This window comes from Ochotona curzoniae, unplaced genomic scaffold (genome assembly GCF_017591425.1).
Source record: "Ochotona curzoniae isolate NIBS_2020 unplaced genomic scaffold, NIBS_Ocur_1.0 scaffold_1852, whole genome shotgun sequence".
Classification (NCBI taxonomy): domain Eukaryota; kingdom Metazoa; phylum Chordata; class Mammalia; order Lagomorpha; family Ochotonidae; genus Ochotona; species Ochotona curzoniae.
The window spans coordinates 15,200,143-15,218,142 of NW_024467087.1; the positions used below are offsets into that span (position 1 = coordinate 15,200,143).

At 39.7% G+C, this 18,000-nt stretch overlaps 1 protein-coding gene across 1 annotated transcript in view; it reads left to right on the forward strand.

The window, feature by feature from the left end:
* Positions 1–18,000, forward strand: part of ZNF280C (zinc finger protein 280C) — a 40,365-nt gene that overhangs the window by 5,312 nt on the left and 17,053 nt on the right. Inside the window, 7 exon segments of the mRNA XM_041000065.1 lie at positions 2,887–2,906; positions 2,908–2,974; positions 3,235–3,353; positions 6,951–7,059; positions 9,057–9,145; positions 13,015–13,235; positions 17,349–17,500. Coding sequence (XP_040855999.1) covers positions 2,887–2,906; positions 2,908–2,974; positions 3,235–3,353; positions 6,951–7,059; positions 9,057–9,145; positions 13,015–13,235; positions 17,349–17,500 — 777 coding nt within the window.

Genomic DNA, 18,000 nt, shown 5'->3' on the forward strand with positions numbered 1-18,000 from the left:
GCTGTGGGTGAGCCAGGAAGGGCATCTTTGGGGCTGCCCTTACTAGGCCACAGTACCTGCTGGTGTACGTGAGGCAGTCTGGGTCTAGGCCGATGTGGGCAAGGCTGAACCATCTGCCAGTTCACATGCAAGCTGGGGCTCAGGATGGGATGGACCAGGCAGATGCCCCCACTGGTAAGTGCATTGGCTGGTACAGGGGATGGGCTGAAACTGACTCTGCAACAACAGGCACACACAATAGCAAAATCTGAGGATCTCCAAATGGATTTCTGTGCATGAACCCCAACTGCAGGGAAAATCGCAAAGATATGTGGTCTAAACCTGGAACACATGTTCTAGGACTGGGCCACCATGGTTGCTGACTTCCATGCAGGAATAGAGAGCATACCCAGTTGTACACAAAAACCAAGAAAGCCAGTTCATCTAAGTCAAAAGAAGACTTCAAGTACCTCATCAGAAGAAGGGAAGAAGGACAGATTGAACAATACTCCTGGCCAAGCTTTGCAGCAAACTCAGTCTGTGAACACACTGAAGCATAAATGATTAGCTAACCTTAGAAAGAATATCTCACCTCTGATGTAACAAATCTGACAACTCCTTAGAACAATGAACGCCCTCAGAACATTGTTTTTCACATCAGGGGACATCATATGACCATCTCCATCTCTGCGCACAGATGTAGTTTGACAGCAAGAAACAATGCACTACCACTGTCCTTCGCAAGGCCCAGAAGAAAAGACTGCAACATTTGTCTCACCCACCTTCCTGTACGCATTCCGATCCTCTCTACCTGAATTGGAGATCCACAGTGGTCTGCAAACCCCTTATTTGTGTAATCAATTTTTAAATAAAAGTTTTTAAAGATCTATAGGTGCCCCATAATTACACATTATCTGTATACCAACATATGCTTTAGGTACTAACCATACCCACTTTCTAGCAACTGTTTATATTCATGAAGGAGAAAAGATCTGATCTTCAGTCACTGTACTTGAAGAATGTGAGTAGGGCTCAGTGCAGTGGTTCAGCTGGTTAATTGTCCCATTCAAAGCACCGGCATCTCATGTGGTTGTCTGTTTGTGTCCTGGCTGCTCCATTTCCCATCCAGCTCCCTGCTTGTAGCCTAGAAAAGCAGTAGAGGATTGCCCAAAGCCTTGGGACCCTGCATCCACATGAGAGAAGAAGCTCCTTGCTCCTGGCATCAGACGGGCTCAGCTCCAGTTGTTAACGGCTATTTAGGGAGGGAATCAGCAAATGGAAGATCTTTGTCTCTGTCTCTCCTTCTCTCTCTCTCTAAATCTACCTTTCCAAGGAAAATAAATAAATATAAAAAAAAAAAAAGAGAGAGAGAGAGAGCAGCTGGAAGTCGAATTAGCACCTATATGAGATGGCAGCATTTGATGTCCTGCAATGACAGGAACCTGGAACATTGTCTGGGACTCCCACATAGGTAGCAGGAGTCCAAGAACTGGAGCTTTCAGTTGCTTCTCTTGCAGGCATATTTAACAGAAACTGGATTTGAAGTGGTGCAGCTAGGACTCAAATCTGCACTCCAGTATGGGATATTGTGTCACAAGTGGTGGCTTATATCACTGTGGAATAAAGCCAACTGTGTTAGAATTCCTTTTCTTAATTGTTAACTCAGATTTTAAATTTTAATTGTCTTTTGAATGTTTTATGTGTAAGCCGTAAAATGATTTTAGCATATGAAGTATGAGCTAAAAGTTTACATATTGTAGCTTTACAGTGGTTGACAGGGGAATAAAAGGTGTGTTTGGTAGACTACAAAAGCCAAATGGCAGGAATGGCTTTTTAATGGCGTGAGTATATAAATATTTATTTTGAACCCCTGAATGAAAGCATTATTGAATTCTTTGGGCAGGTTTTTCTTCTAGAAGACTTCTACAGTGCTTACTCATGTAGTGTATTATATTTCCATGATCAGAAAAAAAGCCCTATTTTTTGTGTGACTCAGTGTAATTGTTTTCATTATCTGGTTCTTTTCTAGTAAGAAAAAATAGATGGAGGTTCTGATTTTTATTTTGCATAGTTTGTATTTTTTCTTGATAAGCAATTTTGAGACAATCTGTGTTCTTCCACATTTTATTTTGGTCTCAATAACCTGGAACTTAGAGTTCGCATGAGTGTAAGTGTGAGCAGTCGTAAACTGATCTAAAGTATCTGTCACTATCAGGCTCAAATTGACTTCTGCTATTAGAATAACAATTTAAAAAATATATATACTTCTTATAGATATATTTTTAAAGGTTTATTTAGTAACTGTAGTAGAGACTGTCACATGTAAATGTAAAGATACAATGCAGTATGCATCTGTACTTACAAATCAAAGATGGACTCTCAATGAAACTGTTGAATGTATCTTGACAATAGGATGCTGGACTTGCCATTGTCCATGTCTACAATGTCAGGATACACTTAAATAGAATGACGGACTTACGACTGATTATGAAAGACTATACTATTGTAGTGATATGGGAGAATTCGGAAGGAGGTAGGGATTTGGGGAGAGGAAAGGGGAAATCCCAGAGCCTGTGGAACTGCAGCATGGAATAATAAATAAATAAATATTAAAAAGATTTTTTATTAGAAAGGAAGATCTACAGAGAAAAATTTTCCATCCACTGATTCATTTCCCAAGTGGCTGCTGAGCTGATCCGAAGTCAGGAGACAGGAGCTTCTTCTGGGTCTCTGGCATGGGTGCAGGGTTCCAAGGCTTTGGGCCACCACCCACTGCTTTCCCAGTACACAAGCAGGGAGCCAGATGGGAAGTGGAGCAACTGAGACACAAACCAGTGCCATATGGGATACTGGCATATGCAAGGCAAGTATTTAGCCATTGAGCCATCGTGCTGGGCTCTGTTGTAGATGCCTTGAACATGGGTAATGTTCTCCAGCTCATCCTCAAAGGGAATAAAGAAGGAGGCACACTCCCCATCTGGAAGACTTGGAAGAAGCTCCTGGATCCTGGCCTAGGATTGGCTCAGCTCCTACCATTGCGGCCATTTGGGGAGAGAACAAGTGACTGGAAGATTTCTCTATTTCTTTCTCTCTCTCCTCTTCTGTAACTGTGCCTTTAAATGAAAATAAAATCTTTTCAAAAAGAGTCACTTGAGGTATTATAGTATTGATATACTGGTTTAATTTAAAGTGTAATACTATGATAATTTTTTATACAATAATATATCCAATCTATTGTATAATTTTAAAATACAGGTAGTTCTGATCTAAACATTTCTTCAAGTCCACCAGAAGGAGACCCAACAATATGTTCTATGTCCACTGTACTCTACCTTACTCCTGATGCAAGATCTGCAGATAGCATGACGACTAAAGTAAGTGTTCATAGAATTCTACAATTAGATCAAGGACACATTGGATAGAATACCAAGTTAAAATCGTGAACTATGATAGTTGTCATTCCAACAGAAGCATAATCTCCATCAGAAAAATGTCAATATCTTTATAGTATAACTCAGCCAGCAATACGCAAAGCAGTAACTATAGGTACTGCCACAGATAAACCAGATATAAGTTACTGAAAATTGTGTTCTCTAAACATGAGTAAAAATCAGCCCACCATGGCTGCACACACTGTTGATTAGGGCCACAAGGGGTTGTGGAGATCAACAGAGGTGGAAAGCCTGCATGACTGGTCACCAAAATAGGGACAGGCCAGAGGGAGGGGGAAACTGAGGATTATTTAGGGTGTAGAAAGTGATTACTGAGGACTTCCATGGAACAGGCTACTGTACCCACATGTAAGCAACAGAGCTGGACAGGTGATAGAACGGATAGGAGGGCCCAAAAGGTCTCCCAGGGCTGGACTGCTTCACCTGCCAACACATAGGAGAGCTAGGCCTAAGGACCAGCCAGGAGGTCGTGCTAAGATGATCTACTGAGGCCAGGCTGTTATACCCTCTGGTGTATGTGAGATCGGGATAGGGCAGCCCAGGACAGGTTCCATCGCCCACTGGGACATGCAAATACAGGGTGGGTGGGGGGTCACCCTGAACAATCCAAGCTACCTACCAGTGAGTGAAATAGCTGAATCTGGGGCTCAGCCACTGGCATACCCACTGGTGTTCTTGAGAGTGGGGCATCAACAGTGGGAAATCAAGAGGTCTACTCAGCTGTGCCACTGTACCTGCCAGTGCCCATGAGAGCCAGGGCTGGAGACAGGCTGAATCAGTCCACCGCACCCACAGGCACTCACTGCTTATTTTGAAAACATTGCTTCATAGTTTAAAAACTTAGCAGAAATTAAAAAGAAATCCCAATGAGGTGAGCACTACTACTTTTCCCATTTTACAGTTGAGAATTGCTGAAGTTCAGAGAGGATAAATAATTCACTTTTATCCACACTGTAAATGATGGATCTGGGATTTCAATCCAGTTTAATCTAGAGTTTTAAAAATATGCTCGTATACATATCCATCCATAAATTTAAATATATTCTTAAAAATGGGAGCATTGCCTAAGAGCAGTGATTAGTCAGTCCACAGTGGCATGATGTTCCCTGAAATTCTTGTGGGGTTAAAGCTATTGTTACAACAGGTATTTGTTGTTTTCATTGTACTCTGCAAGTTATTTATTGTAAGATTCAGCAAGGGTGGAGAATGGCAGATATATTCTTGGATAAAATATGAGAAACCCAAGTAAGGGATTTTCTCTAATTTTTAAAAACTAATCTGGAGGGCCTGGCGCGATAGCCTAATGGCTGAAGTCCTCACCATGCATGTGCCAGGATCACATATGGGCCCCGATTCCAATCCCTACTGCTCTACTGCTTGTGGCCCGAGAAAGCGGTCAAGGATGGCCCAAAGCCTTGGGATCCTGCACCCATATGGGACACCCTGAAGAAGCTCGTGGCTCCTGGCTTCGGATTGACTCAGCTCCGCCATTGCAGCCACTTGGGGAATGAATCAATGGACAGAAGATCTTTCTGTATCTCCCTCTCTGTATATCTTTCTTTCTGATAAAAATAAATAAATATTAAAACAAAAAACTATTCTCTTGGGGCCAGTATGGTGATGTGACAGGCTAATTCTTCTCCCATTGGAGCTGGCATCCCATATGGGCACTGGTTTTCACGTCCCAGCTGCTCCACCTCCAGTCCAGCTCTCCGCTGATGGCTTGGGAAAGCAGTGCATGAGCCCTGTACCCACTTGGGAGATGTGGAAGAGGCTCCTGTCTTCTGATTGGCTCACCTGTTGCTATTGTGGCCATTTTGGGAGAGAACCAACAAATGAAAGATCTTTCTTTTTAAAAGATTTATTTATTTTTATTGGAAAATCAGATTTACAGAGGGAAGGAGAGACAAAGAGAAAGATCTTCCATCTGCTAGTTCAAGCACCAAGTGGCTGCAGTGTCCACAGCTGAGCTGATTTGAAGGCAGGAGCTTCTTCCAGGTTTCCCACGTGGGTGCAGGGTCCCAAGGCCTTGAGCCATCCTCGACTGCTTTCCCAGGCCACAAGCAGGGAGCTGGATGGGAAATGGAGCAGCCAGAATACAAGCTGGTGTCCACATGGGATCCCAGCGCATTCAATTCAAGGCAAGGACTTTAGCCACTAGGCTACTGTGTCAGGCCCCGAAGATCTTTCTGTCTCTCTTCTGTCTAAAAATCTGTCTTTAAATTTTTTTTAAAAAATCTTAGTTGAAAAATATTCTCTTTAGCTCAAAACTTATGCAGGCAAGAAAGGAGATTATTAGCTTTTCTGAAGCCAGTGTGATGTAGCTTAAGGGCACAAGTAATGTGAGATATTTTATGGTTTCTATTGTGTCAATTACTTGATATAATGCATGTACCCATAAAGAGGCAAGTACATTCTAAACACACAATTATTTATTGCTATTATTTCCATTTGAAATGTAAACAACTTGAAACTCAGAGGAGATTTGCCCAAGGTTAATGCAGTTGAGTGAATGACAGGTTCTCTGAATCCGACTTACCTACTCTTTTACCTTATCATTATATTTAGTATCTTTTTTAACTACTTTGAAGACGTAAGAAATTCTGACTTAGAAAACTATTTTAGCAAGTTATTTGTTGAATGAAGTGTCTGCTCTCTGAAGTGATGTTACTTGACCAGAGTTGTCATCTCAGAAATGTTTTAAAATTTTAATTTTATTTGAACTTCAAATTAAAGAGCTTTTTTTTAAAAAAAAATTACAAGTGGATATTTTCCATTTAAAAAAAATTTAAGTCTTTTTTTAATTGAGAGAGTTTTAGAGAGACAGAGGTGTCTTTCAGGGTTGCTCTAGACCAAGCCCAGGAACCTGGAGCTGTAGCTGGGTCTCTCATATGGGTGCAGGGGCCCAAGGAATTGGATTGTCCTCCACTGCTTTCCCAGACACATTAGCAGGGACCTGCAGCAGAAGCAAAGAAGCCAGGAATCAAATCAACACTCCAAAATGGACTGATGACTTGCAGAAGGCAGCATAGTACACTACATCACAATGGGCTTGCCCCTGTTTTCCGTTTCCATTCATTTTATAAAAGCAATCCAGCAGCTTGCTTTTTCTCTTTATTGGAAAGCCAGGTATACAGAGAGGAAGAGAGACAGAGAGGAAAGCTCTTCAGTCTGCTGACTCACTCCCCAAGTGGCCACTACGGCCAGAACTGATCTGATCTGAAGGCAGGAGTTTCTGCAGGTGCAGGGTCCCAAGGCTTTGGGCCATCCTCCGCAGCTTTACCATTGCTTTTTAACTTTTTTATGTCAACAATGTCAGTTTTCTAGAAAAAATCACAAAAATAATGCAGAGTTCCTACATACCCCTCATCTAGTAGGTGCTAATTTTGGCAAAGCATAGCAATTAATCTTGTGTCAATGACTTACTGGTAATTGAATCATTAAAGTATTGAATACAGTTAAATTTACCTTTATAATGAAATTTATAAAACAAAATAATTGTGATTTTTTTTTTTACAGAATTTTCTAGGGGGTTTACAACACATTGATTTGGATGAGCTTGCACGCCTACAGTGTAACCAGAAAATAGTGCCAAAGTCAGCAGTTGCATCAAAAGCTGTTATGCAAGGTTTGCTTTAGCATTTTTAAAGAGCTATTATAAAGAGGCTTAGTGAATATACATGTGGAATCGAATTTCTGTTTTGAATTCCTTACCTTCATGTTAAGTTTTTCATATGTTGTGAGATGAAATAGAGCTAATCATTCCTGAATGCCTTTCCTTAGTTGTTTTACATAAAATCACATTAGTAATAGAATACGTTCTGTTAAGTTGGCTAACACATGCTCTTTAAACTTGTTCTCATTTGGAACCAGTCATGGAGTGGACAGATCTTAACTTGAATCAAGTAAGTTTCCTGATGCCTTAGATACTCTTGAAAAAAAAATATTAATGGTGTTGGAGCAGCTGAAGCTCTGGTGCCTCCACTTCTGATGCAGCTCTTTGCTAATGCACCTAAGGAGGCAGTAGGGGATGATGCAGATACTTGGGCCCATGCATCCAGGTGGGAGAGCTGGTGGGTCTCTAGGCTCCTGGCTGCAGCCTAACCTAACCTGGGACTTGAGACCATTGAGTGAGTGGTGTCACAATCTCTGTCTCTCTCCTTCTCTCCCCACCCCTCTGTTTTTCTCTCCCCTCCCTCTTCTTGCCCGTCATCTTCTCCCTTCTCTCTCTTTCTCTGTAACTGCCTTTCAAGTAAATAATGTTTAAATCGTGTTCTTATCACACATTTTTAAGAAATTATTTATTTTTATCGAAAAGGCAGAAGGGAGAGAGAGAAAGATTTATGCACTGGCCAACTCCCCAAGTGACAGCAATGGCCAGAGCTGAGCTGATCAGAAGCCAGGAGTCAAGAGCTTCTTCAGGGTCTCCCACATGGTGCAGGGTCCCAAGGCTTTGGGCCGTCCTCTACTGCTTTCCCAGGCCACAAGCCGGGAGCTGAATAGGAAGTGAGGTGACCTGGGCACAAACTGGTGCCCATATGGGATCCTGGAGGATGCAAGGCAAGTATTTAGCCACTGAGTCATCATGCCAGGCCCACATATCACACATTTTTTAAAAAAGTGTTGAGACATGCATGACTATAGTTGATTTCTTAATATTTTAATATCTGCCCAAATAAATGACATAAATATACTAGTATTTTGCTCAACAAGTATCCATTGGAGAAACAGTGGAAATTCCAAGGAAGAGCTAACAATTGATTCTTTCTCTAGCATAAAAAGTTCTTCCTTAACCTAAAATAAATTAATATGTCAAGTGAAGACTTTTATCTTCTTGAAAATTTTCCTATAATCAAAGCATTTAACATTTCTGTATTTCATTAGATGTATTTCAGTACATGGAGAGATATAATTTTTTGAGTATCTAAATTGTTTACTGACAAATTATTGCATAACATTTACTCACATTAAAACAAGGAAAATAATTGGGTCTAGCATCATGGCATAGTAGGCTAAGCTTTTGCCTGATAGTGTTGACATCTGCCTGCTGTACTTCCAATCCAGCCTCATCTTATGGCCTGGGAAAGCAGCTCAGTCCTTGGGTCCAGAACCCAGATATTACACCAGGAAGAAGCTCCTGGCTTCAGATTGGCTCAGCTCCAGCCACTGCAGCCATTGGAGCCATTGGGGAGTGGACCAGTGGATAGACGATCTCTTTATGTCTCTCTGTAACTCCACCTCTCAAATAATATATTTTATATTCTCTATTAAAGCATTTGTAAATATCTTTCACACTATTTAAATTTTTGTGAGTTCCAACCAAAGTTCACCTGAATTAGCACTTCCTTCTACTTCTAAAAAGTATGGTGTTAATCCCAGACAGCCAAAGACCAGTGCAAGTGTTTCTGAGATAAATCTGTCTGTTTTGTTGTCTTTAATGGACTATTCTTCAGAGACATCCCTCCACTGTGTAGAAATAGCAGAAAGTATGAAGTCTTTCGTGTAAAACAGATATTGTATTGCTTATACTTAAATATTAGCAATTTGATGAATTTTGAAACATGTTATAGTTATACAAGGTTATGCAGGATGAATTTTAGTCATGGAAGCCTTCATTTATTTTAGGTACAGATGCCTCATCATCTGTCCGAAAAGCTTGTCCAAGATGCAGTACTGAGTTCAAGCTTTGCATTGCTTTGAAATGCCACATGAAGGTAAAATTATGTTTAAGTTCAATTTTTAAAGTGTTCACAAATCCCTGAAAAGAGTAATGATTAGTAGATAAGTAAATACTGGTTTATTTAAATATTAAGCCAAATCTCATGTTGATAATATCATAAAACTTAAGCAAGAATTAAGCATGGTTATCATTATGCAGCATTTTTGCAGTTCTTCTGAATCATGACATTTTAAAAAATAGGTTAATGTACATTACAGTGTATGTATATGACACTTTAAATGAAAGTGATATATTAATCAAAGTATTGTATTGATTTAACCATGTCATTGTTTAAACTTCTTGTAAAGCAAACTTTTTTATTAGATGCTTGATATTTGATATAACCTAAAAATTCCTTATATTTGTCTTATATTGTATTATATTTTCTTATATTGTGGTGACCTATGCATGTTCATTGTTCAAAAAAATCTTAGTTTTGCATTTTAATTTTCAACTCAAAAGTAAACTAATAATGGAGGTGATGGGGCCCGGCACCATGGCCTAGCAGCTAAAGTCCTCGCCTTGAACGCCCCGGGATCCCATGTGGGCGCCGGTTCTAATCCCAGCAGCTCCACTTCCCATCCAGCTCCCTGCTTGTGGCCTGGGAAAGCAGTCAAGGACGGCTCAAAGCCTTGGGACCCTGCACCCGTGTGGGAGACCCGGAAGAAGTTCCTGGTTCCCGGCTTCTGATCAGCGCAGCACCAGCCGTTGAGCTCACTTGGGGAGTGAATCATCGGATGGAAGATCTTCTCTGTCTCTCCTCCTCTCTGTATATCTGACTTTCCAATAAATAAATAAATCTTTAAAAAAAATAATGGAAGTGATGATTTTATTTCAGCCTAGAATATACTTAACTTTTAACTACCTTTTTTTTGGTGTCAGAAACTTGGAACTGGATTTTAGGTAAATTTCAAAGTACTATTGACATATGGGATTTAGATAATGTTCCACTTAAAATATTTTGGTAGATACTACAGTATTCTGGTATATCAGTGTAGAAATGCTTTGCTATCCTTGAATGTCAAGTATTAATGATAAGGAGGAAAGGACTTTTAAGATTTGTTTATTTGTTTGTTTGTTTGTTTGTTTGTTTTTATTGCAAACTCAAATATATAGAGGAGAGACAGAGAGGAAGATCTTCCATCCGCTGATTCACTCCCCAAGTGACTGCAACACCAGAGCTGAGCTGATCTGAAGCCAAGAGCCAAGAGTTTCTTCTGGGTTTTCCACACAGGTGCAGGGTCCCAAGGCTTTGGGCCATATGGGGCCTACGCTGTAGCCTAGTGGCTAAAGTCCTCACCTTGTATCCTTCAGGATCCCATATGGGCACCAATTCATGTCCAGGCCACTCCACTCCCTGCTTGCGTCCTAGGAAAGCACTAGAGAACAGCCCAAACCCTTGGGACCCTACACCCGCATGGGAGACCCACAGGAGCTCCTGGCTCCTGGCTTCTGATCTTCTCAGCTCTGGTCATTGCAGCCCCTTGAGGAGTGAAGTAGCGGTGCCGGGGGTGCGGGCAGCGGGGAGTTCTTCCTCTCTGTCTCTCCTTCTCTCTGTAAATCTGACTTTCCAATACAAATAATAAATATTTTTAAAAATCTGCAAAGCACTGTGGATTAAAACAGTGATGAAGAGAGTCCAAAGCAATTACTTAGAAAAAGGTATTTATCACTGTTTCAAGGATTAGCAGTTTTTTAATTAAAATTCCGCATTTCACAAAACATTTTGGAGAGAAATAATTTTCAAAATTCCAAATTGAGCACTCTATATTCTGGGACAAAGCTGTGTTGAATCTGTTACTTCTTTCATCTCCCTGATTATATTTGAGAATGGTGAATATTAACTCTGTTTTCATTGATACCCTCCAACTCCATTTTGTGGTGTTGCTCTTTGGAGCAAAGATGAATATCTTATAACTTTATTGTGAGTATGGATTTTTATACAACATCTTTTTGTCTGATTGTTTAGTGCGTTTAAGCCTGAATTCTGTTTTGTCTTATCCTAGGCTCACAACGCTTGATTTCTTATTTTCCATGTGTCTTATTATTATTTTACGAGTATCTCGAACTCTTCCGCATCACTTTGGTTTTGCTATATTTCTTATCCTTGGTAGTGTTCTTCTTTATTTTGTGATGTTATTTTCTGTTAGGAGTTAAACCCATTTATATTCACTGATTAAGAGATTTAATTGGTCTAATAGATGTAATTGCTCTCGTTTCTGTCAATTTTTGTAAAAGTTTGTTTTTCATTTAAAAGGCAGACTTAGCAGAGGAGGAGAGACAGAGAGGTCTTCCATCCACTGCTTCACTCTTAAATGGCCACAGTGGCCAGAGCTGAGCTGATCTGAAGCCAGGGGCTTCTTTCTTGGTCTTCTGTGTGGGTGCAAGAGCCTAAAGACTTGGAGCATTCTCTTCTGCCTTCCCAGGGAGCTGGATTGGAAGTGGAACAGCCAGAACTCAAACTGGAACTTAGGTGGAATGTTCGTGTTGCAGGAGGAGGATTACCTGACTATGCCACCACACCGGCCCCAGTTGCAGTTGTCTTTTTTCTTCCTTTTTTTTAAGCCATGCTTTAAAGTTTTTCACATTATGATTGCTTTTAAGCAGTTTTTTTTTAAATTTATTTGAAAGAATTACAGAGAGAGGGACAGAATGAGCTTCCATTCACTACTTTAATCCCCAGAGAGCTGCAATGGCTGGGGTTAGCCCAAGCCAAAGCCAGGAGCTTCATTTGGATCTCCTATGTGGATATCTGCGGGTCCAGGAATTTCAGTATGGTTGAAATAACCAGAGCTGTGCTGATATTAAACTGGGATCCAGGAGCTTCTTCCTGGTCTCCCATGTGAGTTCAGGGACTAAAGGCCTTGGGCCATCCTTCACTGCTCTCCCAGGCCATAAGCAGAGAACTGGATAGGAAGTGTAGACTGGCTGCTACGCCACCACACCAGGCTCCCTGCTTTGGGTTTTTATGAAAGCTTTTGTGTGTATGTTTTCTAGCCCAGTTTGTTTTATTATATAGTCTAGTCTATTTGTCTAAAATACACTTTACTGAGGTGTGCTTAACATACAAAAATCTATACACGTTTATATTTGATGAGTCTGGAGATCTAATCCAGCTGCCTGTTTATGACCTGGGAATGCAGGGAAGGATGGCTTCTGCACCCTTATAAGAATTCTGGAGAAATTTTACAACTGAAAGTGTGTAAAATAAGTTTTATCTTACTGAGGCAAAAAGATTCCTGTAAGTGTTTCACTTTATAGTTGGTTTATATGAGGTGTTGGTTTTATTCTTAAGGTAGATCACCTGTAAGATATGAAGGCATTTTAGCTCGGATGTGTTGAGCTTTTCAAGTTGTAACTGATACTTTGTCTATGCCTCACATTTTCTTGTGTTTAATGAATGGAAGGTTAGCTGTGTTCCATGTCTAGCTTTAGTCAGGTTTTTAGTAAAATACTACTACTGTTTGATAATGAAGCTTATACATAAAAGGCATATAAAACTACCCCTTCCTTTTTAAGTTCATCTTGGCACAAATATGAATTATATATTTTTGGATAAGAAACAAATTGTTATCAAATATTTGCATCTAAAAAGAAAAATTACAAGGAAAAATTGTCTATATGTGTGAACATCTCTGATCCTAAGGTTTCCAGTTTACTAGTGGTTTTTTCTGTGTGAAAATAATAGATATTTATTGTTGGAAACTTTATAAAATGTGTGAAGAAGGAAGCATTTTGGTGAATGTCTTTCCAGGTACAGATCAAATGCAGTTTGATGTAATCTGGTGCTACTTGTAAACAATCATTTATTAGTGTCTAATTTTTAAAAGATATATAAATGTGGCTTACATTTTTATCTTTCAGCGTTGTTGTCCAGATATGGCAAATAATTTTATGAAAACCAATGAACCCGGACTTTCACATGCAAAAAGCACCACTAAGGTTGATTCAGACAAAAAGAAATTAGTCATGTTAGTGAGCGACTTTTATTATGGACAATATGAAGGAAATAATGCGGAAGAAGCAAAGTGTTACACAACTTTTCAATGCCCCAGCTGCTTGAAAGTTTTCAAAAACAATATTAGGTATGTAAGTACTTCCCATTGCTTAAAAATAAGATACTATTGATCTGAATGTTGTATCTTTGTGACATTCCATCCCTAAGTAGATGAGTCTAGGAGCAAAGGCAGGTTATCCTCTTGAAAAGGGCTTGTTTTTATTTTAAAGGTTTGTTTATTTTGAGAGTCAGAGTTACAAACAGAGAAAGAGAGACTAGATTTTCCATCCTCTGGTTCACTTCCCACATGGCTGCAGCAGCCAGCTCTGGGCTAGGCCGAAGCTGAGGAGTCAGGAGCTTCTTCCCTGTCACCTTCATGGGTGCAGGGGTCAGGGACTTAAGCCATCTTCCACTGCTTTATCCAGGCCGTTAGCAGGGATCTAGATCTGAAGTAGAGCAGCCAGGATTCAAACTATGTTGAATGCCGGTGTCACAGGAAGCCTTAGCTACCATGCCACACTGCTAGTCCCCGAAAAGCTTTCAGTCTGTATCATTGAATGAAGAGGTTTTGTTTGTTTGTGTTTCTTTTTTTTTTTTTTACAATTTTTTATAATCTAGCTGCTTATTATTTTGTATAAAAGATTTATTTATTCATTGATTCATTTATTTGATAAAGTGACACAATGGAGAAAAAGATCTGTTGCATCTGCCGGTCTCCTTCTCAAATGGTTGCAGTAGCCAGAGCAGAGTCAGGATCAACCTAGGAGCCTGGAACTCCCTCTGGGTCTCACCTGTGAATTGTAAGGGTCCAGCTGCTTAAGCCATCTTCTGCTGCTTTCCCAGGTGCATTACCAGGAAGCTGTGTTGCAAACAACACCTGGGACTAGAACTTGGGCTCCACTACAGGGTGCCAGTATCACAAGCAGTTTAACCTGCTATATCCCAGTATAGCCCCAAGAGTCTTGCTTCTTTTCGTATCACAAGAACGAACCATTTTATTCCTTTTGACCACCTCCCTACTAGTCTCATTTAATGCTCAAATTTTTTCAATTCATAGTTATTTTTAGCACATTCACCTTGCAGAGAAACTGTTCTATTTTGGTTATCTGCTTTAGAGAAGTTTGATGTATCCTGACTCATTTAATTTTATACCTTAACACATTTTGAAACATAGATGTAATTCCTAGTAGAATTCTAAAGAATTTATAGTTTCATGAGTTTGCATTTTATTGTCTTTTGAGTTACATGGCATAACATGTATCTATCATCTTTTTTTTAAAGACTTATTTTAATTTTTATTGGAAAGTCACATATACAGAGAGGAGGAGAGACAGAGAGGAAGATCCTCTGTCCACTGGTGCACTCCCCAAGTGGCCTCAATGGCCGGAGCTGAGCCAATCCAAAGCCAGGAGCCAAGAGCCTCCTTTGGGTCTTCCATGCGGGTGCAAAGACCCAAGGCTTTTTGCGCTGTCCTCAACCGCCCTCCCAGGCCTCAAGCAGGAAGCTGGACAGAAAGTGGGGCTGCCGGAATTAGAATCATAGCCCATATGGGATCCCAGCGGTTGCAAGGCAAGGACTCCAGCCACCAGGCCACCACGCTGGGCCCGTATCTATCATCTTAAATGAAATATAGCAAACTACAAGATATACAGCTTGTTGTTGCTCAAAATCTGGTGAGGTTGTTTCTCCAACATTTTATTATAAAAATTTTCAAGTAGTTCCAGCCATGCAACCATCTGGGAATGGAAGACATTTCTGTCTCTCTTCTCTGTAAATCTGCCTTTGAAATAAACTAATCTTTAATTTTTTAAGAAAGTTAAAATAGGAAAGAGAAGTAAAAAATAATTGTAGTTCATGAATAATTTTTTCTTTTTCTATTTTTTTTTATTTGAAAGGCAAGTTTCCAGAGAGAAGGAGAGAGAGAGAGAAAGATGTTCCATCCTCTGGATCACTCCCCAAATAACCACAATGGCTGGAGCTAAGCTCTCGCCCAGTGGCCCTAATGGCTGGAGCTAAGCTGATCTGGAGCCAGGAGCTGCAGTTGCCCCGGGTCCTCCATGTGGGTGCAAGGGCCAAAGAGTTTAAGTCATCCTCCACTGCTTTCCCAGACCATTAGCAGGGAGCTGGATTATAAGTGGAGCAGCAAAGACTAGAAATGCGCCCACAGTGGGATGCTGGTGCTATAGGCAGGGGATTAGCCTCTTGAGCCACCACACCAACCCCCATAATTTTTTTCATTCTATGTATTTCCACCAAGTTTTGAAGACCCTTTGTGTGCATGTACTTGAAAATTTTTGCACCTAAGTAAACTTTTTATTGTATATCTGTAGACATTATGAAATATCCTCAATTGAAAAATTGAAAAAAAGCTTACAGAGAACATCTATTTACCATCACATCTCTTCCATTAAGATTTTGCTATATAAAGTGTTTCTTATCTGAAACGCTTGCAGTCAAAGGTGTTTCAGATTTGAGGGAGTGAATATTGCACAGAACCCAAGTTAAAACACGAAATACATTTACATTTTATGTATGTCTTATTCACCTAACCTAAAGATAATTTCACCCGCTATTTTTAACATGCCTGTGTTTTGGCTATGATCCATACTATAGGGTCAGGTGTGGAATTTTCCACTCATGCTGTCATTTCAACCCTCAGAAAGTTTTGAATTTTGGAGCATTTCAAGTTTGGTTTTCAGCTTAACCTGTGCTTACTTTATCACATATATCTATTTATCCATAGAATCATCTGATTTTTTTGGATGCCTTTCTCCATTTTAAATTTTTATTTGTTATCTTAGAGGTAGAATAAGAAAGAGCAAAACCTCAAGAGCTCCCATTTACTGCTTCACTCCTCAAATGCCCCTGATGGCCAGGGAGGAGCGTGGGCCAGAGCTCGGAGCCAGGAATGCAATGCAGGTCTCCCACATGAGTGGCAGAAACCTATTACTTCAGCTGTCACTGTCACTGACACACGGCTACTGTATTGGAAGTCAGCTGTATTCAGGAGCCAGACATGAGAATTAAACAAATACAGGCACTCTGAAATATAGCACATTCATCTTAACTGCTGGGATACACTCTTTCCTAAGGTACCTTTCAAAGCAAATTGCAGGCATTTACCAAAACTAAGGGAGTAAAGATTTTTTTCAAAGTGTACCATACCTAGCTTTACAGAGAAGCAGTGTCTTGGAAATCTGAAAAAGAAAGAATTATAAAAAACCTTCACAACTATCACTTCAAGATTATTTTCTTTAAGGACTCATAGTAAGTAATTGTGAATAGTTGACCCAGTCTTAAAATTTTGATTGAATCACTTTACTTTAAAATTCATCGAAGAGGGATCAGTCAGCCTCAGGCTATCCTGCCAGCCCACTGCTCCTTCGCTGTGTGTTCAGTAAATCTTAACTCTGATCACTCCTGAAAAGAAACAGAAGTAAAGATAGAAGAGAGGGAGGGAGGGGAAAAAAACTCAACCTGGAACTTCAATACGTTCTTCAAAATAAGCATGCCTGTTTATACTTGTATATTTTTTTTTAACCACTGAAGGTCATAGTAGCTTCTCTTAAGCCTTTTAACGAAGTTGAAATAGCAAAATGTAGGACTGAAAAAATGTACATCTTGGAGGACTTCGAAAGATTTCTCTCATGATTCTAAAGCTTTTTAGTAGTAAAAGGAAGTAGTAAAAGGAAGGCTTCCTTCCTTTTAACATATTATGTGTAGAAAAGTAGGCTAGGACTGATCTTTACCAAAAAGAAATGTTTTATCTTAAATAATGATGAGGAATTGTAGCAAATCATTGATACTTCATATTGACCTCATTAATAAATTATTTTTAAAAAAATAAAGATAAAAGGAATAATGCTTATTGAGCCAGTTAATGAAAGTAAATTACTTAGGGTGCATATCTGGTTTTTTTTCAATTTTAATGTTTATTACAAAAGTGAGGGGGTTGCAGACTCATATGAGCCTCTGATTAGAGTGGAATGTGGAGGAGGTGGGTGAGAGCAGTTTCTGTCTTCCCTCCTGTGTCTGCAGAAGGGGGGGGGGAGTACATATCTTTTTAGAGTGCTTAAGGCCCTAGAGGTACAATTTTGAATCCTGCTACTGCATCTTTCAAACTTAGGTTCAAATACTTACTTGTAAAGTTTTTTATTGGTTATAAATCTGAATTTTTGCACCTGTTGACTATTATTTATAGATTCATGAACCACCTGAGATATCACGTGGCAACCGAAAAGCAGAGCAATTGTGAAAACCCTATCATCTGCCAGTACTGCTTCCGGCAGTATCCCACATCTTTCCAGCTGCAGTGCCACATTGAGAGTACACATACCCTTCAGGAAGTTTCTAGTAAGAGACAATTTCACTGAAGTTCTAAGCATTGATTTTTATAATCTGCACTGTGAAAAAAAAATCTTGTTTTTTTCAAATCAGAATAAGATTTGTAATGTGATGACACAATTGAAAAGCACATTTTATAAACTTAAATAAATTTTGCTACTATAGTTGAAACCCCTCGTAAATAATTCATTAGTGGAACTTCCCTGGCAGCACCCAAGCATTGTGTATAGGTGACTAAAACACCTAGATTCTGTGGTTTTCAAATTTGAAATCGCTGTCCTTGATTTACATTTTATTATGAAAAATGTAGCTACAGTGGCGGTTAAAGTTCAAGGTCTAATTGCTAGACAACTTGGATTCATATACCAGCTCTTCCTTTTAATACGGCTACAAGTTACGTGTAGGTTACTTAACCGTTCTGTGCTTCTGGATCTTCATCTGGAGAAACAGGGATAAAAATAACCATATCTCCCTCAGTGAAGTTATGAAAATTAGATAAGTTAATATCC